The sequence below is a fragment of the Rhinolophus ferrumequinum genome, chromosome 12 (assembly GCF_004115265.2).
Source record: "Rhinolophus ferrumequinum isolate MPI-CBG mRhiFer1 chromosome 12, mRhiFer1_v1.p, whole genome shotgun sequence".
NCBI lineage: Eukaryota > Metazoa > Chordata > Mammalia > Chiroptera > Rhinolophidae > Rhinolophus > Rhinolophus ferrumequinum.
The window spans coordinates 195,802-221,105 of NC_046295.1; the positions used below are offsets into that span (position 1 = coordinate 195,802).

The 25,304-nt window shown below is 38.2% G+C and overlaps 1 protein-coding gene and 1 pseudogene across 4 annotated transcripts in view; one reads left to right on the top strand and one right to left on the bottom strand.

The window, feature by feature from the left end:
- Nucleotides 1-25,304, bottom strand: part of ZNF484 (zinc finger protein 484) — a 43,017-nt gene that overhangs the window by 12,195 nt on the left and 5,518 nt on the right. For 2 of the 4 annotated variants that reach the window (XM_033122123.1, XM_033122124.1), the window contains exons 2-3: nt 21,981-22,163; nt 13,317-13,361 (exon numbers count right to left, since the gene is read on the bottom strand). In XM_033122123.1, the coding sequence (XP_032978014.1) occupies nt 13,317-13,331 (15 nt within the window). In that variant the 5' untranslated portion in view covers nt 13,332-13,361; nt 21,981-22,163. The remainder of the gene's footprint in view (nt 1-13,316; nt 13,362-21,980; nt 22,164-25,304) is intronic. The other 2 variants (XM_033122125.1, XM_033122122.1) reach the window with 1 other exon arrangement.
- On the top strand, nt 454-6,502 carry LOC117031742 (60S ribosomal protein L35a-like; annotated as a pseudogene).

Below are 25,304 nucleotides of genomic sequence, written 5' to 3' on the forward strand. Positions count from 1 at the left end.
AAATACAAAGGATTATAAGAAAATACTACAAACAATTATATGCCAACAAATTGGACAATCTGAAGAAAAAAAAAAGATATATTCCTAGAAACATACAATCTTCCAAGACTGAATCAAGAAGAAACAGAAAACTGAGGGTTGCTAAATGGGAAGGGGGTGGGGATAAGGGGAAAGATGAGGGGATTAGAAAGCACAATTGGTAATCACAAGATTGCCACGGGGAGATGAAAAACAGTTTGGGGAATATAATCAATAATGTTGTAAAGATTTTGTAGGGTATCCAGTGGACACTTGTCTTATTAGGGAGACCACCTCAGGGATGAGGTAGATGTCTGATCACTGCAGTGTACACCTGGAGCTGAAGCTGAACAATAATGAATGTCAACTGTAATTTAATATATACATATACAGACACAGGATGTGGAATACAGCATAAGGAATAGAGCTAGTGGAATGGTAACAGCTACCGTAACAGACGTCAGAGGGCAGGTAGGTTGGGGGAGGGGAGTTATCACTTTGTGAGGAGTATAAATGTCTAACTATTACATTGTTTTGTACACCTGAAACTAAAAAAAAAGAAAAAAGAAATAGAAAATAATATACCAATTACTACTAACAAAATAGAATCAGTAATCAAAAAACTTCCAACAAACAAAAATCCTGGACCAGATGGCATCACAGGTGAATTTCAACAAACATTCAAAGACAATGACTTAATACATATCCTTCTCAAACTATTGCAAAAAATTAAAGAGGAGGAAAGGCTCCCAAGCTCATTTTATGAGGCCTGCATTACCCTGATTCCAAAACCAGACTATGACAATTAAACAAAAGAAAATTATAGGCCAATATCCCTGATGAACATGGATGCTAAAATCCTCAACAAAGTATTAGCAAACTGAAATCAGCAATACATTAATAAGATGTAACCTGATCAAGTGGGATTTAGTCCTGGGATATAAGGTTGGTTCAATATCTGCAAATCAATTAACATGATACACCACATAAACAAAATGAAAGATAAAACTCATATGTTCATACCAAAAGATTCAGAAAAAGCGTTCGACAAAATCCAGCATCCATTTATGATAAAAACTCTCAGCAAAGTGGGAAAAGGGGAAACATAACATAACAAAGGTCACATATGACAAACCAACAGGTAACATCATACTCAACAGGGGGAAGCTAAAAGCCATTTTCTTAAGGTCAGGAACAAGATAAGGATGTCCAATATCACCACTTCTACTCAGCATAGTATTGGAAGTTGGAGCCACAGTGTTCAGACAAGAAAAAGAAAAGACATACAAATTGGAAAGGAAGATGTAAAACTGTCATTATTTGCAGATGACATACTATATAGACAGAAAATTCTAAAGATTCCACAAAACAAAAACAACAACAACAAAAAAAACATTAGCACTGATAAATAAATTCAGTACAGTGGCAGAATACAAAACTAATATTCAGAAATCAATTGCACTTTTATACTCCAATAACAAATTATCAGAAAGAGAAATTAAGAAAACAATCCCATTTACAATAACATCAAAAAATAATTGGCTCAAATAAACTGTTATAAATTTTAAAAAATAAAATAAAATAAAATACCTAAGAATAAATTTAACCAAGAAGGTAAAAGACTGTACTCACAAAATTATAAGACATTGAAGAAAGAAACTGAAGGAGATACAAATAAATGGAAGCATATACTGTGCTTATGGACAGGAAGAATTAACATTGTTAAAATGTCCCTATTACCCAAAGCAATCTATAGATTCATCCTTATCAAAACACCAATGGTAATTTTCACAGAACTAGAACAAATAATCTTAAAATTTATATGGAACCACAAAAGATCCTGAATAGTCATAGCAATCTTGATAAATAAGAACAGTTGGAGATTATCAGGCTCCCTGTTATTAAACTATACTACAAAGTTATAGTAATCAAAACAGCATAGTACTGGCATAAAAACAGACACATAGATCAATGAAACAGAACAGAGAGCACAGAAATAAACCCACACCTATATGGTCATTTAATCTGTGTCAAAGGAGGCAAGACTGGGGTAAAGACAGTCCATTTAATAAGTGGTGCTAGAAAAATTGGACAAATACATGCAAAAAAAATTAAACGGAAACTCGTCCATCTTCCTACACCATACAAAAACAAAAAACTGAAATGGATTAAAGATTCAAATGTAAGACCCGAAATCATAAAACTCAAGGAAAACATAGGCAGTAAACTCTCTGACATTGCTCTTAGTAATAGTTTTTTGATGCATCTCCTGGGGCAAGAGAAACAAACAAACAAAAAAATTGGACTACATCAAACTAAAAATTTGTTGCACAGCAAAGGAAACCAACAAAATGAAAAGACAACCTACAGTTTGGGAGAAGATATTTGTCAATGATACATCCAATAAGGGGTTAATAACTAAAATTTATAAAGAACTTATACTACTTAACACCCCAAAACCAATTAACAAAATAGGCAGAGGTCCTGAATAGACATTTCTCCAAATTGGACATACATATGGTTAATAGACATATGTAAAGATGCTCAGCGTCACTAGTCATCAGATAAATGCAAACTAAAATTACAAGGAGATATCACCTCACACATCTCAGAATGGCTGTCATCAATCAATCAACAAATAACAAGTGTTGGCGAGGAGGTGGAGAAAAGGGACCCTCATGCACTGTTGGTTGGATTATAAATTGGTACAGTCACTATGGAAAACAGTATGTCATTTCCTCAAAAAATCAAAAATAAAACTACATTATGACCCAGCAATTCTACTTCTTGGTATTTATCCAACATATTCCAAAACACAAATTCAAAAAGATGTATGCATCCTAATATTCATTGCAGCATTATTAACAATAGCCAAGCTATGGAAGCAACCTAAGTGCCCATCAATAGTCAAATGAATAAAGAATACATGGTACATACATACAATGGAATATTACTCGGCCTTAAAAAAATAAAATCTTACCATCTGCGACAACAGGATGGACATAGAGGGCATTATGTTAAGTTAAATAAGTCAGACAAAGACAAATATCATATAATGTCACTTGCATGTTGAATCTAAAGATCAAAACAAATGAACAAACAAAATAGAAATAAACTCATAGATACAGACAACAAACTGATGGTTGCAGATGGCAGGGGGGTTGGGGGTGCTGAGTGAAAAAGGTGAAGGGAGTAAGATGTACAAATTGGTAATTACAAAATAGTCATAGGGATGTAAAGTACAGCATAGGGAATATAGTTAATAATATTGTAATAACCACATATGGTGTCAAGAGAGTACTAGACTTATTGAGAGGATCACTTCAAAAATTCTATAAATACCTAACCACTATTGTATAAACACGAAATTAATATAAAATAATATTGAATGTCAATTGTAATTGAAAAATTTTAAAAAGCAGATATAAAAATAGCCAAAAGCACACGAAAAGATCTTCGATATCTTTAGTCATAAGGAATATTGAAATTTCATTGACAAATACCCCTCCAAATTCATTAAGAAGACTATAATAAAAAAGATGCTCAAGGGGCAGCTGGATGGCTCAGTTGGTTAGATTGTGAGCTCCTAACAACAGGGTTGCCGGTTCAATTCCTACATGGGCCAGTGAGCTGCGCCCTCCACAACTAGACTGAAGACAACGAGCTGCCACTGAGCTTCCAGTGGGATGGCCGGGTGGGTCAGTTAGTTAGAGCACGAGCTCTTAACAACAAGGCTGCTGGTTCAAGTCCCACATGGAATGGTGGGCTGTGCTCCCTGCAACTAAGACTGAAAACAGTGACAGGACTTGGAGCTGAGCTGCGCCCTCCACAACTAGATTGAAGGACAATGTCTGGAAAAACACACTGTTCCCCAATATTCCCCAATTAAAAAAAAAAAAAAGATGCTCAAACTATTAATCATCAGGGAAATGTACCCAGTAGGTTGGCTATAATAAAGTCAGATTAAGTTAGTGAGGAAGCAGAGAAATTAGAACCCTCATACAGTGATGGTGGAAAAGTAAAATGGTGCAGCCACTTTGTAAGACAGTCTGGCAATTCCTCAAAAAATTAAACAAAAAATTAAACATAGAGTTGCAATATGACCCAACAGTTAGTTCCACTTCTAAGTAAAATAAAAATTCAAACAATTATCCACATAACACTTATACATAAATGTTCATAGTAGAATTATTCATAATAGTCAAAAATAGAAATAACCCAAATGTTTGTCAACTAATGAATGGATTTAAAAACATGGTATATCTGAAGATCTGGTCAAGATGGTGACATAGGTAAACATTGTGCTTACCTCCTCTCAGGACCATATCAAAATTACAACTAAACTACAGAACAACCATCATCAAGAATCAACTGAAGTCTAGCTGAAGAATGTCAATTGTAATTGAAGTCCTATAACTAAGAACATACAGAAGAAGCCTCCTCCAGACTGGTAGGAGGGGTGGAAGACACAAACGGACTAGTCCCACATCCGCGTGTGTCCATTAAAAATCAGGAGGGATATCTAAGCTGTGGAGGTCTCCCCCGGAGGAGCAAGGGGTCCTAGCCCCACACCAGGCTCCTGGAGCCCATGGTTCTAATGCACGGAGGGAAGTCACCATAACTTCTGGCTGTGAAAACCAGTGGAGATTGTGGCTGAGTGAGAAAGAGGACAGCTAGAGGCCCAGACATTCCTCTTAAAGGAACCACGCATGTCCTTACTCACGGATGGACTCACTCGCTTGGAGCTCCAGTGCTCAGGCAGGAGCTCAAAGGGCACCAGGGACATATGGAGAGGAACTCAGTTTTCTGGCTTCAGGGCGAGAAGTGAAGGGGAAGCTCTCTCCTGGATGGAGGAGTTGGCAGAAGCTATTGTTTCCCTGTTGAGCCCTCCCCGCTCCTGGCATTTCCATCAACCTGGCTAACAGTGTTTAATTCACCCTGATTCCCTGAGACCCTGCCCCACCAAATTTATGGGCACACCCAAGCTGCTTCCAGTGGTTTTTCTATATAAACAGCCTGACCTGGCTCATGCTGCAGACTTTCCTAAAAACTCTCCAAGGTACACAAAACCCAAACAAGCAGCATCAGACTTCAGCATGTTTCATACTTCTGGCTGAGCAGCCCTAAGCCTGGCACTATTGATAGCCAGCTTCGGTTTGCAGCTTGGCCTCTGGAGACATCTCCAAGCTGAGCACAGGCAGTGGTCATCTGCAGATTGCTTTGTGGCTCATGCCAGGTAGCCTCAGGCAGAGCAGAGTATGCAGCTTATCTCGGCCTGTGGTGGGGTCCCTCCCAGGAGGTCTAGGGGCTGGCACACCCATGGCCAGCCTCAGACCAAGCCAAAGCATCATCCAGCTACCTCCAAGGATGACACAGCCAAAGGGCACATCGGGCAGGCACCCGAGTCCTGCTAAAACAGATCTTGCTCCATAGAGTCAGCCCCTGCACAACAGTTCCTCCACCATAGTCATGGCTAGTCTTCATAACCAATCAGCTGAGGAACAAACCCTCCTATGAAGTGCAAACAGCAACCAAGGCTCAAATACAACAGGAGGGGACACACAACCCACACAAGGGACACACCTGGAGTAACCGGCTCAGGTGACCAGAAAGACTGTGCCACTGAGCCCCATAGCACACCTACTACATAAGGCCACTCTTCTAAAACCGAAAAACATAGCAGCTGTACCAAATGTATAGAAACAAACACAGGGAAGCAGCCAAAATGGAGAGACAAAGAAACATCTCCCAAATAAAAGAACAGAACAAAGCTCTAGCAAAAGAACTAAACAAAATACAGACAATCTACCAGACACAGAGTACAAAACACAGGTTTTAAGGATCTTCAGTGATCTCAGGGAGAACTTCACCAAAGAGATAGGAAACATAAAAATGGAGCTAGAAAAGCTATAAAAAGAACAAGTCAGAAATAAAGAATACAATAACGGAAATGAAGAATACATTACAGGGAATCAACAGCAGATTAGATGAAGCAGAGGAAAGAAGCAGCAATTTAGAAGATAAGATAGCAGAAAACATTCTATCAGAACAGCAAAAAGGAATCCAGCTTTTCTTCCCTCTATCTTGGGGCCTGGAGAGCCGAATGGAACTCTTGCTGCTGAATTTTGGGGGCCTGCTGGGAACAGGACTTCTAGGACGACAAATATGTCTGGAAGGCATTTTTTACTGTCTATAAGTGGGGTCTCTGGAACCAGAAAGAGCACACAGCTCTTCTTAAAACTGAAGGTGTTTATGCTCGAGATGAAACTGAATTCTATCTAGGCAAGAGATGTGCTCTTGTGTACAAGGCCAAGAAAACACAGTGACTCCTGGTGGCAAACTGAACAAAACCAGAGTAATCTGGGGAAAGGTAACTTGTGCTCATGGAAACAGTGGCATAGTTTGTGCCAAATTCCAAAGCAACATTCCTGCTAAGTCCATAGGACACAGAATCCATGTAGTGCTGTATGTCTCAAGGATTTAAATTTACTGAAAAGTAAATAAAGTGGTTTTGTTCTCTTGCAAAAAAAAAAAAAAATCCAATAGTTTAAGAATCCTCTGGAACAACACCAAGCATAACAACATTTGCATCATAGGGGTACCAGGAGGAGAAGAGAGAGAACAAAGAATTGAAAAACTATTTGAAGAAATAATGACAGAAAACTTCCCTAATCTGAGGAAGGAAATAAATATACAAGCCCAGGAAGTGCAGAGAGTCGCAAATAAGATGAACCCAAAGAGGCCCACACCAAGCCACATCATACTTAAAATACCAAAGGTTAAAGACAAAGAGAGAATCTAAAAAGCAGCAAGAGAAAAGCAGTTAGTAACCTACAAAGGAGCTCCCATAAGACTGTCAGCTGATTTCTCAACAGAAACTTTGCAGGCCAGAGGGACTGGCAGGAAATATTCAGTGATCAAAAGCAAGGACCTAATCCAAGATTATTCTACCCTTTTGAAGCTATCATTTAGAATTGAAGGACAGATGAAGAGCTTCCCAGTCAAGAAAAAATAAATGGAATTCATCTGCACCAAACTAGAATTACAAAAAAATCTAAAAGGGGCTTAAGATGATAAATAAATAAATAAAATTAATAACAAAATGGCAATAACTACATATCTATCAATAATTGCTTTCAATGCAAATGGATTAAATGCTCCAATCAAAAGATAAGGTGGCTGAATGGATTGGAAAATAAGACCTTACATATGCTGTCTACAAAAGATTCACTTAAGATCGAAAGACACATACAGACTGAAAGTAAAAGGATGGGAAAAGATATTTCATGAAAATGGAAACAAAACAAACAAATGAACAAATACCTGGGGTAGTAATACTTATTCTAGACAAAATAGACTTTAAAACAAAGGCTATAACAAGAAACAAAGAAGGACCCAGTAATCCCACTTCTGGGTATTTATCTGAAGAAACCCAAAGTGCTACTTCGAGGGGACATGTGCATCCACATGTTCACTGCAGCATTATTTTTACAATGGCCAAGACATGGAGGCAGCTTGGGTGTTCATCAATGGATCATAAAGAGGATAATGTATAAAGAGGAGGTAGTACATATATACAGTGAAATATTGCTCAGCCATGGAAGGGAATGGCTTCTTGCCATCTGCGGTGGTATGGATGGATTTGGATGGTATTATGATGAATGGAGTATGTCAGACAGAGTGAAACAGATGCAATGTGATTTTGCTTACATGTGGAATCTAAAGAACAAATTAAACAAACAAACAAAACAGAAACAAACTCATAGGTACAGAGAAGATTTTGATGGTTGCCACACAGAAGGGGATTTGGGGGTAGGTGAAAGAGGGGAAGGAATTAAGAAGTACAGATTGGTTGTTACAAAGTAGTCATGGGGATGTAAGGTATAGCACGAGGAATATAGTCAATAATATTGTAATAAGTATGCATGGTGTCAGATGGGTACTAGATTTATTGGGGTGATAGATGGGAGGGGGGTTGGGGGGCAGGGTGAAAAAGGTGAAGGGATAAAGAAATACAAATTGGTGGTTACAAAATAGTCATGGGGATGTAAAGTAAAGCAAAGGAAATTTAGTCAATGATATGGTAATAACTACCATGTTTCCCCAAAAATAAGACCTAGCCGGACCATCAGCTCTAATGCGTCTTTTGGAACAAAAATTAATATAAGACCCAGTCTTATTTTACTATAAGAACCGGTCTATAATATAATATAATACACTGGGTCTTATATTAATTTTTGCTCCAAACGATGCATTAGAGCTGATGGTCTGGCTAGATCTTATTTTCAGGGAAACACAGTATATATAGTGCCATGTGAGTATGAGACTAGTCAGCGGATCACTTCCTAAATTATATAATGTCTAACCACTATGCTGTACACTTGAAATTAATACAAAATAATATTGAATGTCAACTGTAATTGAAAATTTTTTAAAAATGGGGGGGAGTGAAGGGGAATAAAAGTTTCAAATATCCAGGTATAAAAGAAATAAGTCATGGAGAAATAATACACAGCATAAGGAATATAGTCAATAATATTGTTATTGCGTGGTACGGTGTCAGATTGTTACCGGACTTATGGTGATTGATGATCACTTTTTTAAGTGTATAAATATTGAACAACTATTGTGCACACCTGAAACTGATATAATGTTGTATGTTATCTATATTTTAATAAAAGTCTTTAAAAAATAAATAAAATATAATAAAAATATGGCTGAGCAGTACTATTCAGCCATAAAAAAGAATGAAGTACTGCTACTATGTGGATGAATCTTGAAAACATGCTAAGTGAAAGGAGCTAGTCACGTAAGACCACATATTGCATGATTTTATTTATATGAAATGTACAGAACATGCAAACCTATTGAGACAAAAATATTAATGGTTGCCTAAGACTAGAGGGAATGGGAGGATTTGGGGGTGACAGAAGGTATGAATTTGGAGTAGAGGGGTAAAGAAAATGTTCTATTAAAGTGATGATGATTGCACAACTCTGAATATACTAAAAACCACTGAATCTACACCTTAAATGGGAAAACTGTACAATGTGAAGGAGGCTCTTTTGAAGTATTGCCATTTCCAGATGGGATACAATAGATTGTAGCAGTCCAGTGTTTCTTCCAAGAATAACTATAAATATAAATACTCATACTGAAACCATCTGTTTGAAAGCACTAAAAAGCTTTTACGGGTCATGAATCCAGAGAGAACTTTGAAGATTTAAGCTAACATATGCAGCCACTTTTACACTGAGAGCATTTACCAAGTCTGGGTGTGGGCAAAAGGTGAAAATTCAGTTTTGAACCAGTAACTTGAGTGAGAAACCAGAAGAACTCAAATATATGACCTGTTCTCCCCTCAGGGCATTGGCCAAATGCTAGAGCACTATAGGCTAGTTAAAAACTTAAGCAGATAGCCTCTGAAAAGCAAACCCAAAAAAATAAGCTAAGGGGCCAGCCCGGTGGCTCAGGCAGTTAGAGCTCCATGCTCCTAACTCCGAAGGCTGCCGGTTCAATTCCCACATGGGCCAGTGGGCTCTCAACCACAAGGTTGCTGTTCAATTCCTCAACTCCCGCAAGGGATGGTGGGCAGCGCCCCTTGCAACTAAGATTGAACACAGCACCTTGAGCTGAGCTGCCGCTGAGCTCCCGGATGGCTCAGTTGGTTGGAGTGCGCATCCTCTCAACCACAAAGTTGCCAGTTCAACTCCTCGAATCCCGCAAGGGATGGTGGGCTGTGCCTCCTGCAACTAGCAACAGCAACTGGACCTGGAGCTGAGCTGCGCCCTCCACAACTAAGATTGAAAGGACAACAACTTGACTTGGAAAAAAGTCCTGGAAGTACACACTGTTCCCCAATAAAGTCCTGTTCCCCTTCCCCAATAAAATCTTAAAAAATAAATAAATAAATAAATAAGCTAAGTTGTCTGATAACAGACAGAGTTGGGCATCCACCAGGAGGGTCCACAGAGGACAAACTGGGCTCTCAGCAGCATATCCGGGATGGCTAGGGTGAACCAGAGGTAGGCTGAGTCTTATTAGGGCTTTGGCTCAGCCTTGATTCAACATAACACAGCACCCAGTTGGATAAAGGTGTTCATCTTCACTGTATCTGCTAACAAAGGGAAAACTGAATCCTCTGTTGAGAAAGAAACTATCATCCAGAACTTTTATAATGCTTTACATACTATTTAACACAATAAAAAGAATGCCAAAAGACAGCCAAATATCCAAAACCAGAGGAAAGAATATTCAATATAAACATTCCTATAAGGAATTGGAGTTAGATAAAAAGATGGAGAATTTCATTAGATAACTGAAATTTATAGTAAAGAATCAAATAAAAATTCAAAAACCCAGAATTCCAATATCTAAAATTAAGAACAGAGATAGATTTAACAGCAGAATACAGAATTACTAAAATGGAAAACAAGCAAATGAAAAATATCCAAACTGAAGCAGAGATTTATTTTAAAGAAAACAAACACAAGAGCATGTAACATTTGTCATATATGACATAGCAAAAATAAAATATTAAAGTTGAGAAGATAAAAGGGACATTGTGGGGCAGAAGCAATATTTTAAGAAGTGATAGTGAACAACATCAACCCAAACATTCAAGAAGCTCATCAAATCCCACTTTACAAAACTGCAAATACTAACTATGCAAATAATAACAATAATATCTTGTAAAGTTTAAAATATATGTAGAATTTAAATGCATGAATGTAATAATGCCAACGTAAGTGACAGTAAACAAACTTAAGATTTTTTAGTATCCTAGAATTATTGAGATGATAAAATGAGTTAAACATAGATATTGTAACACCTAGAGTAACAAATAAAAGAATGTTAACAAGCAAGTTAAAAAGGGAAAAAATAAAAATCTGAGTAATCTAAAAGGCCAAGAAAGGAGTAAAAAAAAAATATTAAACAGATGGTTCGAATGTAAAACTAATGAAGTGGCATGTATAAATTCAAATATATCAGTAATTACATTAAATGTAAATGGACTAAACATTCAAGTTTAAAACAAAGACTGAGGCTTACAGTTCCAAAAAAAAAAAAAAATGGATTTAGTGCACTTTACCTATTTCTCCTAATTACCTACAAAAATCCAGAAAAATAAAACATCTATCCACCATCTTCCATTTCAGTAATTCTGTATCCTGCTGTTAAACCTATCTCAATTCCCTCACTTAAAACTCTCTCTCAAGAGCATGCTTTCCTGATAATGAAAGTAATTTTAGCAACTTTTAGAACCTTGATAGTCCGAAAAATTTCCAAATCATCATCTTGTTCCTTTTTGCTGAGTAGTTCTTTCCCTCAATCTATCTCTTAACTCTCATGTTTTACTATAGGCAGGAAGAAAAAAACCTGGCTACATCTTCAACCCTTTGCTTGGAAATCTCAGAGAAATATCCAGTTCATCATTGACAAATCTGCTTTCCACATAACTACAGGACAAAATTCAGCTAAGCTTCCTGCCCCTACATAACAGAGATGCCCTTTCCTCCAGTTTCCAATGAACATGTTTCTCATTTCCCTCTGAGTCTCCACCAGCAGCACCTTTAACATCTATAGTTCTATCACTAGTCTGTTTAGGATAATTTCTGTAAAACAACATACTTTTTTTTTTTTTCACTGTGTTCCTAACTTCCTTTTGAGTCCTTTAGTAGGTCGTTAAGATGCATATTTCTATCACCGGTCTGTTCAAGGAAATTTAGGCTCTTGCTATCATGCTCTTCAAATTTCTTAAAAGTTTCTACCCATTACAAAAATCCCAAAGCCACTTCCACATCTTTAGGTATTTGTTAAAGCATCACCCCGCTTCCAGGTTTCCCATTGCTGCTATAACAAATCACCACAAACCTAAAACAACACAAACTTATTTTCTTACAGTTCTGGAGATCAAAATTTCAAAATGGGTCTTACTGGCTTAAATTCAAGGCATTGGCAGGGCTGCGTTCCTTCTGGAGGCTCTAAGGGAGAATCCATTTCCATGCCTTATCCAACTTCTAGAGGCTCATGTCCACTTCCTCTAGCTCCAAAGGCTGTTGCCTTTGAGTAGCATCTTCAAATCTCTCCCTGACTCTGTCCCTCCTGCCTCCCTTTTTCACTTCTGAGGACCCTTGGTAGAAAAGCCTGTAACCCAGAAACATCCAGAAACAAATACACACAAGAAAAGCTCAAGAAAAGTCTGCTCTCTCTAGCTAAACAACCAGAAAGGGGCAACCTAGAAAGGCAGAAAACTTTTAACAAAACATACTCCGGCCAAACACAACAGATTAAAAACAAACAGACAAACAAAAAACTTTGGGCCTGATGCCACATACATCAGTAAAGACCCCGTGGGTAGCCTAGAATCCCACTTTTGCCTGGCTGAACGGGGGTGCCCCTTCACACTCCAATGGGGTGGTGTGGGATAAAACAAAATGGGAGCTGGGACTTTCATCCATACATAGTAATAATAAAAGAAAAAAATAGATCGATATCCCTCATAAATATGATATAAAAATCCTTAACAAAATTTTAATACAAATATATAAAAAGTATATGACATGACCAAGTGAGATTTATTCAAGTGTTGCAAGTCCTGCTCAATATTTGATAATCAATCAATGTAATCTACCATAGCAATAGGCTAAAGAACTAAAATTACACAACTATGTCAATTGATGCAGAATAAACATCTGACAAAATTCAACACCTGTTCACAGTAAAGCTTCAAAACTTACCTTCACAACACAGTCCTTGGACAAGCAGCACTGACATCACATGGGAATCCCAGCCCTACTAAACCAGAATCCCAATTCATATGCGAGTGTGAGAAGCACTGCTTTATAAGACAATAGAAAAACCTGTCAGTTCACTTCTAACAGGATTGTTGAAGACCCTGTTTTGTCTCCATCCATCCAAAGATCTATCAAAAATTTTCTCAAACATCAAGAAGTAGGAAATCTTTACTATAGATGAAATAAATTACTTGTGAACAATATAAATCATTTGTCTCATTTCCATTACTGCTGTGTTTCAGGAAAATCAGAGGCAAGTTTACAGTTCATAACTATGTGAAACCACACAACTCATATATCTATTAATATAATCCATGCTTGACTTGGAATTTACAGTCTCTTCTTTATTTTCTCTGATCTTAGTTTTTATTTATTTATATTATATGGGTTTTATTTATACTATTTAGGTGCATCTTACTATATGGGTTATTAGATGCTTTGTACAATTCACTAGAAAATAAAGAAAGCAACAAACAAATATATGAATAAATAAGAACTCACCAGGGACTTGGTCATTTCTAGCTCTTCTGAGAAAAGGGCACAGATCTGAGAAAACAGATAGACAGAGGGACACATGAAAGAAGGAAGTATGCCAATGTCACACATGAAAACACACATCACTTACTATCCATGCACCTAACCCAAAAACTGATTTCTAGAAGTACATCATAAAAAAATCATTCTGTATTGCACAAAGATTTAAATGCAGGAGCTTTACCACAGCAAGGCTAACAACAACAAAAAGTTAGAAACATCTTGATACCAAATAATTATGGACTGCTTAAATATTTTATAGAGTATCCAAAGGACATAATATTATGTAAAATTAAACTACTATAGAAAATGTTAAAATGACACATAAAAATAAAAATATATCAAACTGTATGATTCTTTTCACTGAACAATGTGTGTGCACACACATGCACACATATACACACACATGAATATTCATGGACATAGAGAAAATTACCGGAAAGGAAAATACTAAAAAGTTAACAGATATACTATTTGAGTAATGGTAAAATTATAGGTAATATTTATGTTTACATTCTTATTTGCTAGTAAAAAACAAGTAACTGTTTTTAAAAAATATGATTTTGCTCTGAGCTTCTGTAATCATCCAATTGCAAGCAGTGAGAACATCCACAGGAAAGACCAAAATGGAAGCTTTCTAACTATTTCATTGTTCTCCTTTGCTTACAGCTTTTTCCCCTTACAATTCTTAAAAGGAACTTTAAGTGGAAACTTTGCTTTGGCACAGCTCAGCTCCAGGTCCAGTTGCCGTTGCTAGTTGCAGGGGGCGCTGCCCATCATCCCTTGTGGGACTCGAGGAATCGAACTGGCAACCTTGTGGTTGAGAGCACACTGGCCCATGTGGGAATCGAACCGGCAGCCTTCGGAGTTAGGAGCACAGAGCTCCAACTGCCTGAGCCACCGGGCCAGCCCCTCTTCTCCAACTTTTTAATGACATTTTTCTAACAAAGAGTTGAATGAGAAATATGGCGGACAACATGGGCTAGCAACAAACTACCAACTCTGTAGAAGATCCCCTGAATCTCATCAGGCTCAGCCTGGGTGAGCGAATTTATGAAAATGAGAAATGACAGACAGCTTCGAGGTAGATTACATGCTTATGATCAACATTTGAATATGATACTGGGAGATGCTGAAGCAACTGTGACTACTATAGAAATTGATGAAGAAACATATAAAGATATATATAAATCAACAGAACAGAATATTCTGATACTCTTTGTCAGAACACCAGGAAGGTGGTGTTCTACTACAGTGTTTCCCCAAAAATAAGACCTAGCCAAACCATCAGCTCTAATGCGTCTTTTGGAGCAAAAATTAATATAAGACCCAGTCTTATTTTACTATAAGACCTGGCATAATATAATATAATATAATATAATATAATATAATATAATATAATATAATATAATATAATAATATACTACCGGGTCTTATATTAATTTTTGCTCCAAAAGACGCATTAGAGTTGATGGTTTGGCTAGGTCTTATTTTTGGGGAAACAGGGTATGTATGTTTCTCACATGGGTTGAAGTCTCCGCCTGTTACAGGCTGATACCCTCACAGTGGCAACGAAACTATGTATTAGAAAATGTTCCCCACTTGGGGTATACCTTCCACAATATCTAGTGTTCAAGGCACCCAGGTCACTGAGCAAATTATATATAAGACTTGACAGAAAGTCCTGCAGACTTCTTGAAATTATCATTGACCTTACCACCCTCAATCATCAGGCAAGGTTGAGAACTAACAGAAAAATTGGATTCAAGTAAAACAAGTTTTAATTACATAGGACTGAATGAACTGATGAGGATAATTACAATTTTTATGACTTTTTTGCTTGAAACATTGCTGATTCTTTCATTTTTTTTCCCCCAAATAAAAGGAAACCTTTCCTCTTCAGCTAACTATGACTTACAGCAATTTGGTGAATTATCTTTGTAAGCAGAATTGAAATATTTTTTCCCCTACCTGATCCCTTCAGAATTCATAAACTGATAGCGAGTATTCTCATTTTTCACAGCAATATTGTTATTTGCTTAACTTCGTTAAGAATCTGTTCTCCCTGTACCAGGACACAATTGGAATCTGGTTATATTACCAACGCTTTGACTGGAATGTCATATTTGAGAAACATGAATAGATTCAGATATGACCAGACAGCTTTAAGGAATTAAGAGTGACTTATAAAAACCAATAAAAAAAAACCCTCGGAAACACTGGCCTTGTACCTTGGTTACAGGGTACCTAGCAGTCTTAGCAGGTAAGTAAGAAAGGTCACTTCCTGGCAGGTGTAGGAACATCAAGAAGAGAGGATTCACCCAAATCTATAGGTATTACATGTAAAGTCTGATAGCAAGTCCTTTTCAGGCTTTGTTTTGAGAGGCCTTTTAAAGTTTAATCTAAAGATTCCTTATGAAAAATCCAGCAAAGCAGATTTAAAAGACTCTATATGATCAATTGCTATTCTTATTGTTTTTGTACAAATAACTATCAAGTTTATTGAAATCAGACTTATTTTGCAAACAAATAAGTTTCATTTTGGCTATCTTTGGGGGGAAAAGGATAATTTTAAAGATAAAATTCATGCTTCAGGGATACACCTTTGTGGAAATTAGATTCTAGTGCTGTTCATTATCTTTTTAGGTTTTTTCCCTATCTGTGAACTGGACCAGATCATGAATTCTTAAAGTCTCCCCCAACACCTGGCTATGACTCTATTCCCAATAATTCTCCTACCCTTGTCATTTGCAATCACTGAGAACTAAAACTGCCCTTTTCTAAAGGCGTGCAAGTTAAAGTTGGACAACTGATATAAACTTTACAGAAATCACCACAACAGCTCATATATGGACAGTCTTTATCCCTGTTGCAGAAAGATCACCACAGACATTTAAACTGCAAATCAGCAGGACCTATCAGATCGTCACTGCTAGGCTTCACTCCATCCGAAGACGCTTCGAGCCAGAAATTGCAAATCTTCTTGACTAGCTACCTTCAGAACTCAGAAACTGGGATTACACTCTGCTTCAATCATTAGCCATTGTTTTTCTTTGATTTCCATAGAGATGACTCTCATTAAATGCATGATTGCTTGTAGCATAGGCCTTACTGTAAGAGCCATTTGCATCATCACCTCCTGAAATGAGAGACAACTGCTTAACTGAACAGAACTATTCTCAAGACTGATTTCTCAAGACTGATTTCTAAAACTGATATAATGTCTTAATTGGTCCTTTCCTAATGCTTAAACCTCAAAATTGGCACAAATACTGAGCTGACTCATATATGGCAAGCATGTCTCTAGCCCATATCCCCACTCTGAGGGACACTACGGACCCAAGAAAGGCATTGCCACCTTGGCATCGAGGAACTTTAAAACATTTTGTATGATCTATGTTTCCTAAAAGAAAAATCATGATCAAAGGGGGGACAATGAGAAATAGAGTGAAGAAATAAAATGGAGTTACTATAGTTAAGCTGCCAAATTACTAAAATCAAGTTGGTTGGGTATGAGGAAACAACAATACTATTCTTGTTTTAACTAGCCTGGGAACTTAAAACTTTTGAACTTTCCAGTCCTGCAACAATGCCTGGATATATATCAAACTTCCAGTTAATCCTCTGATTACCCCTTAAAGGACTAAGGAAAGAATGTTCATGTATCCAGACTACCTGGCATCCAGTATCCAAATCACCGGTCACCTAGAGGATTATCATCTCGAACAAATCCATAAGCTAAGCACGCAAGACTGATTCTTCTCAACAATGTATTTTTTACTATAAGAGGAACCCTCAGCTTTTTTTTTTTTTTTAAACACTCTGGGATTTGCCTAGTTGTGTTTGTGGTTTGCAAATTCTAAGACCCTTAAATAAATCTTTATCATTTATTTCCAGCCAGTCTCCTGAACCATTTACACTGGGTGGACATGTCTTATAGATGCTAATAAAAAACATTAGGTTAATTAAGAGAATGGGAAGAGGCTGAGGGGAGACTCAAGAGACTCTTTCCAATGGGTATATTTTTTTAAGTTATTAAGAAATAAAGTGAATAAAGCAAATATTGATAGAGGCAAAACAAAGAAGAAACAATAGGGAGAATCAGAGGACTCATCCCAGCAAGGTGGAAATCTTTAGATGGTTATTAAAAAATGGGACAAATAACATTGATGAAGTCAAAACATAGGTTTTCATACAGTGCTACTAAGGTTGGGTGGGCCAAAGAAACCCCCTACTGGGCCCCAACTTTAATTGTCCCCAAAGAAGTTCAGTCTATTTACCCCAGTTTAGAGGACTTTAAAAAGAGAAGACAAAAATTGCAAATAGAAACCTGACCAGCAATAACTTGGGGTAGAGGTTAGCCTGATTAATCAAGTTAATGATGAACAAAACAGCCAGGGTCCCCTGGCTAGACCCCTCACTGGGGACCCAAAGGCTTTTGCACAAGAATTGGTAAAATGGTTAGGGCATGGAGAAGTTTCCAGGACTCTTTGATACAGGAGTCCCACAAACTGTGGTACCAAAATCCGTTGGTGAAGCCAACTTGTGCTACAGTTAGATTCAAAGAATGTAAAAATATAAGGGTTGATAAAATTATGAAATTTAGAATATTTAAGCAAGTGTTACATAAAGAAGTTATGTCTCCTCTACCTGAATCTTTTATGGGAATGAGTATTATGCCTGGCTGGGAGACATTTCCCTATCTAGTTTTAGTATAACCAAACCAGTTGATGAAGTCTTAATTCAGGCTACACTTAGGAATATAAGCCCGATAGAATTAAGGTAAAAGTTTGTAGGAGAATTAGTATCTTTGAGCAGGTTTTATATGAAGTGGGTTGGGTCTTTACCTGATTGTATTCTGAGCGTGGACATTATGACTAGGGAACATTTCCCCTACTTGGTATTGTAAACTTGCCCTTCGAGCAATGTTAGTTGGACATGCTAAATGGAAGGCAGTAAGATTGCCTGAGCCCACACAATGTGGACTAGAAGCTGGAGTGCTGGTAGGGACAGATTCTCTGTACAACCCTTTGTGGGGCAAAGACAGGCTTATGGCAGAGAACGTGAAGTGCCTCCCAGCAATGGGTACTGGGACTTTAACAAGGGAATTTCCGTGAGGGACACTTCACTACTTTTGCCACCTGAGGATTCCATTACTGAGGATACCTCTAAGACCAAAGGACATAAAATTACCTTGAAATCTGAAATACCCACTATGTCTTGGGTGATGACAGAAGAATGTGGATGGCAGTGCCCAGAAGAGTTCCACAATAAAACGAAAATGGTTTATACAGGTTCATGGTACCTGGAGAATACAAGGAGGATACTCACAAACGGGGAGCCTCTTTTCCCCTAGGGCTGACTTTGGAACTGCCCACAGAGCTGTCGGATTGTACTGTCATGTGGACAGTGCCCTAACAGGAACCGTCAACTGACCAACAAAGAGCTGCTTGGTTTATGAATGGCAGTTTCAAGGTAAATTGACATTTTATTTGGAAGGCTAGCATTCTGATTGGACAGTGGTAAAATCCCGTTTGGGTTTTTACTGACTCAGGCAGTGGCCAATGGCCTGGTCACATGGTCAGGTAGGACAATAAAACCTGGCCTCTTAAATGGGTGCCCACATGGGGCACAGGCCTATGAGAATTTGAGGGGTGCATTAAATTAGGACACGTTGTGCCCAGCAGAACCCCCTTCCAGGATTGGAAGGTGCCTGGAATTGACAAGTAGACATCCCCATGTGCTTGACTGAGGTGAGCACCTGGGTCCGTAACATGAGTGGACATGGCTCTGCAGCAAAGCAGAGATGGGCTGAATCTAGACGTATTTACCTTGTACCCCCTAAAGCCAGTAAAATGCCTGTGAAAACTACTCTGCCCACCAACAAGAGAGACAGAGACTGCAGATGGCTAGGCGAGGGTGCGGTCGGGGACAGAACATAGCTGGTAAGTCAGACTGCTGCTTGTAGCTTTAGGAGGTTACAAATCGGTCCCGACGGGAATACACAGACCGGGGACTGGGCTTTGCTTACCTGGTAGTAGATGCAAATGCCCAGAGTATTATGAAACAACCTGGACAGGAGACACTGCACTCATTTGGACAGCTGAGTACTGTTTCTCCAAACCAACGAACATACTGTACAGCCCATAACGTCCAACAATGGGCAGAGAGTAACTATTACCTCCTCAGAGTAATAGTTTTAATAATTATAATGGGCAATTGAAACATTTGCTGTCAAAAATGGGGAGAGAAAGGCATAATGTGCTGGCTTACACACCTTCATGAGTGTGCACTCACACTCAACATGAGGAGGTAAAGTGTCCCCACTGGATAGATTCCTCTTGTTTTTCTGATGGATCTGGGGAAGAAGGGGTGGGGAAGGTGCTGTATCCTTTCTTCCCCCCCATCACCTCCATTTTTATTTTATTTTCCTATTTGATGCAGTGGTAATACACCAGGGCTGCAACTACAAGGGATGATTGTAAACAAGAAACTATAACTGTGTTTCTAACCTTTATGTCACAGCGCCTAAGGGTCTGATGGGGCAGAATGTGCCTGCAGCCCATCTGGCAAATTTGGGGCAACGGTGAATGCAGCTACATTGCCTGGTGGTAAAGCCAGCCCACTGGTTCTGCCCCTGTGTATCTTTAACCCTATGTGGATGGGAGTGGACCAAGGGGATGGCACTTGTTCGACTAGTACTGCTGCCTGCAATCTGGACCAGCACAGTGGGCAAATGGAATGTCCCCTCCAAAGGTGGAAGGGTTTAGAGATAAGTGGAGAAGGGAAAATAGTATCTAAGGGAAAATTGATGAATAAATGAGTTATGTAATAATGTTACTGGTCCAAAGTCCATGTGCCTGATGCTTCAAAAGGCCTAAACTCAAAACATCAGTCTGGCGTAAGGAAAGGTTTATTGATCGAGAAGGCACCAACCAAGAAGATGGGAGCCCCAGTGGTACCTCAAATCCATCTTAAGAAAGTACAGAGTTCAAGGCTTCTTTCATGTCAAGCGAAGGGGAAATGGGAGGGACTGTTTTTGTAAAACTCAAGCCGTAAGCAGAATTCCTCTAATGATGAGCATGTCTGTATGCGGGACTAAGCAGAAGCTATTAACCTCAAGGACGTGGAAAGAAAGCAGGCATGAGCAAGGAGTCAGGGAGACTGAGCATGTACTCCGTTATATTACTTTCCTCCATTGTATTCCCTCCTCCCCTTTTTTTGCTGATTTCTTAAATTGAGGGAAATGGGGCAACCAGGTCCACGTTCAATGAAGGGGTAACATTAGCTTTTAAGATGGAGTCAGATTTGTCTGCCCATTGTGCCCCTCTAATCTGGCTCTTACAATTTCACATGCCCACCTCTTCCCTGATGGTCCCTGAGCTGCATGGGGAGGGGGGTGGGGGGAGAATACTGGGTGTTCGATTTATAAGCAGATATCACAGCAATTGTAGAAGTAGCAGCAGATCAGGATACCTGCACCCTAATATGAGACAAAGAAGAGTAACTTTTGTTATTATGTCCCCCAGGACCAACACTATGATGAGCTGGCCACTGTACAAACACTTCCCAGTTCAGCAAACAAGTAATCAAAAGCAATCCTATTATCTAAGAACCATGTGCCAAAGACTCTAAGGTGGTCTGTTGGAGTCTTAAAGCTTCAGCAGTAGAATGGACCAAACAGCTGTATTTGATAAGATTTATGAAAACAAAACAAAAACAAAGGTTTTTCAGAGCAAATTATAAATCAGTTTCTGAGTCTGTAAGGCTGTCAGTCTAGAAGATTTCTAGGTATAGGGCCCAAAGCTTCATTTTTGTTAAAATGAAAGTAGGCACTGACAATCTGATAAATTCTCCTTGTCCACAGTTTGTAATCACAATTACATCAGAAGGGGGATGTAAAGCACAGCATAGAAAACATATTCAATAATATTGTAATATCTATGTATGGTGTCAGGTGTATACTAGATTAATCTGGGGGATCACTTTGTAAATTACATAAATGTCTAATCCCTATGCTGTACACCTGAAACTAATATAAAATAATATTGAATGTCAACTGTAATTGAAAAAAAATTAAAAACCATTTTAGTTCTGAATAATTCTAAGTCAAAGGATAGGAGAAAAATGAAATGTTAGTTTTGAGGGGTGTAGGCAAATATTTAAGAAAACTAGAAAACTTCAGGATCTAATCTAGTTTACAGGTAATAAATAACTTCAAAGACAATTAACTGAACTAGAATCTAATATCCACAAATTGTGTTATAGTTTCTATTAAAACATAATTTCTTTCTCCAAAATCACCCTCATTTTTATCAAAGATAGCCAAATTAAGACAAATTTACTGCATACGTCTAGTTTTAATAAATTTGGCCTGATTATTTTTATAAATACAATAAAAATAACTGTTGATCACATAAGCTTTATAAAATCTGCTCTGCTGGAATTCCATAAAGAATCTCCAGATTGAACTCTAACCTCTCAAGGCTAAGAAGCGAAGCCACAGTCTCGCCATCAGACTTCATCTGCAATACCTAGAGATTTGGTGAATCCCTCAGATTCCCGAGTTCCCCAAAATGTCTTGAGGTTCTTCTTTTGCCATCTCCCAGGAAAGGAACCTTCATTTCTTACCTGGAAAGATGGCTGTGAACCACAAGCAAGGTATCAGGCTGTTTTTCCAAGTGGCTTTCATTGGCTTCCAAAGTCAATTTTAATTCCTTAGAGCTTTCTGGTGACATTCACGTCTATGCATGTGTCTCTCAACATGACATTCCAGTCAAAGTCTTGGTAACAAAACCAGTTTCAAATTGTGTCCTGTTATAAAGAGAACAGATTCTTATTGAATTTAGGCAAATAACCATATTGTCATGAAAATAACAATACACACTCATTAAGAGTCTCCAAATTCTGGAGGTAGGGAGAAATATATAAATGTTTCAATACTGCTTACAAAGGTATAATTTACCAAACAGCTCTAAGAAAAACAAGTTCCCTTATATCTGGAAAACAAAAAAGATTTAAAAATCAGCAATATTTCAAACAAAATGTTATAAAAATTATAACCATCCTTGATCAATTCAGTCCCATATAATCAATTCTTGCTTATCTTGATCGTTTACCAGCATTTTATAAATCCAATTATTCCTTAGAGTTCTACAAATCTTCATCCAATTTAAAGGCATGATCTGACAATTAATTCTCAGAAACCTGTATTTTAGAGTAAGTCAGAGTCCTCTCCATGGATCTTAAAAATGAAACATATTTGCAAAAGTATCAGGGCAAAACGATTCTGTAAATGGCACCCCCCCAAAAAAAGATCTGATTATAATGCTGTTGACAAAGAAATTTGCTTTTCTGTAACATTTTAAAATGACTATTACAATTACAAAGGAAATTTTATCACAACTTTGTAGGCTCTTTAAGATTTTATTATCTCTATAACATTCACTTTAGGAATAAGAATATATGCATACAGGGGCGGACTGGTAGCTCAGCTGGTTAGAGCGCAAGCTCTGGGCAATGGGGCTGCCGGTTCGATTCCCACATGGGCCAGTGAGCTGCCGGGGCCCCCCCACCACTAGAATGAAGTCAATGAGCTACTGCTCAGCTCCAGGGGGCCAGATGGCTCAGTTGGTTGGAGCGCAGGTTCTCAACCACAAGGTTGGACTCCTCAACTCCTGCGAGGGATGGTGGGCTCCGCCCCTCGCAACCAACAAGGGGCAACTGGACCTGGAGCTGAGCTGCGCCCTCCACAACTAAGATTGAAAGGACAACAACTTGACTTGGAAAAGTCCCACAAGTACACACTGTTCCCCAATAAAGTCCTGTTCCCATTCCCCAGTTAAAAAAAAAAAAAAGGAAGAAAACCTTATTAAAAAAAAAAAGAATATATGCATACAAATACAACATAATAATTTTTTTTCAGTCTCGATGTGGCCTCTTTTTTATATCCTTAGTTATAGGGGTTTTGTTCAACTAGTCTTCAGATGATTCTTGAGGTTGATTCTTCTATAATTTAGTTGTAATTTTAATATGACCTTCTTAACATAATTATTTCTTTATTTGACAAAGCTTCCCATGTAATTTCAACATACCAAAATCAGCTTAATTATTTTACGATTTCTCCTTTGTAAAGAGAGAAAACTAATCTTTTGAGGTATCCCAGGAACTGAGGATAACACCTCAGTTATCCCAGGTCAAGAATGTATTTATAATTTAAATTTTGGGAAGTTTGTCAAAATATATCAAAAGGTTTAGACATTTGATTAAATAGGATCATAAGTCTTTATGAAGCAGTGCTTAATTATCCATTTCACCAAAGTGGCAACAAAAAATTTCAAATACAAATACAGAAGTTTATATAATTATTAGCAAAACTTAGTTCTTACTACTGAGGAGATTCAGTTTTCTTAAGTAACCAAGGACCTGATTAAGACAACATAAAATACAGCAAATCATTTGGATAAAACACAGAATCTTTGCTTTCTAGGTAGAAAATTTTTTCACAGTATCAGTAGCAGACCAATAGTCCAAGAAACTTTGTCCTTTTTAGCAGAGAGAAAACCTAACTCTAACTTTGCATCAGCTTACTTTTGATACTTGCATCTACTTCCTTGATTATTTATTTTAATCTTAATAAGCTTGACTACATAAAACTTCATAAAACTTTCTTTCTCAGGATTCTTATTTGGTAGACTTAGATATTTAATGAATAGCCATCATTTTCCCCCCTTTCTTCTGCCACCCCCTCCGGCTCCCCTACCCCCGTCCCCGCCACTACGGTTCAAGCCATTGTTTCTCAGTCTAGTTGTGTAGGACACAGCTCCCTGGCCCATTATTACATGTCTGGAGGCAAAGACTAGAGGTAGGGATAAGAACCTTCTGACCCCATTTTACTTCTTACTTCCAAGCAAAGTACACACAAATGTCATTTTATTTCTTACTTCCAAACCAATAGTGGAAGAAGCCTCAGGTTGACACACAAGACAATTGAGTACTCTCTCCTCAGATACACTAGGCTTTACAAATTTCAAATTCAAATGGCCAAACTAACACATGTAAACAAACTGGTTCACAAATTGGGTACAAGTCCTACAACTATTCCCCTCTGCAATAGGGTACCCTAAACAAATACAAAACAAATTGGCTTATCCCAGAGGAAATGAAATGAAGGGGAAGGGAGCTCCCAGTTGTACACAGCAGGATGACTCACCCTACTTCCAAATCAAGCCTGTCGGCTTGCAAAAGACACAACAAATAAATGGGTAGAGTCTAGCAATCCTGATTCTACTATCAGATGGAGGCTTGCAAAATGCAGATGGCTTTTTCCGAGAGAGAAAGCCCAGACAGAGAGGAATGATTCCCAGCTGTGCACACCAGAGCAACTCACCCCAGATATCTGGTAGACCAAAGTCCACAGATGTTTTCTTATTCCAAATGAGCTGTGTGCTGAGGGCAACCAGCACCTACCTGCTGGGGAAAGTCCCTTCAATGCCCCCAAAGCAAAATGGTCTTGGCAGCTGCTTGGTACTCACAGAGGGGAATGTGAGCTGGGATTGGTCTGCCATGGGCAGAAAAAGCTCACCAAATTGTTACCGGTCCAAAGTGCCAAACACTTCAAAAGGTCAAAACTCAAAACATCAGTTTGGAGTTAGGAAAGGTTTATTGATTGAGAAGGTGCCAACCGATAAGATGGGAGCCAGTGGTACCTCAAATCCATCTTAAGAAAGTACAGGGTTCAGGTTTCTTTTATGTCAAGGGAAGGGGAAATGGGAGGGACTGTTTTTATAAAACTCAAGCCATAAGCAGAATCCCTCTAATGATGAGCATGTCTGTATGTAAAACCAACCAGAAGCTATTAGCCTGAAGGCCATGGGAACAAAGAAGTCTTGAATAAGATGGAATCAGATTGAGCATTTTACTGTTACAGTAAGAGAAACCTGATATAATATTAAT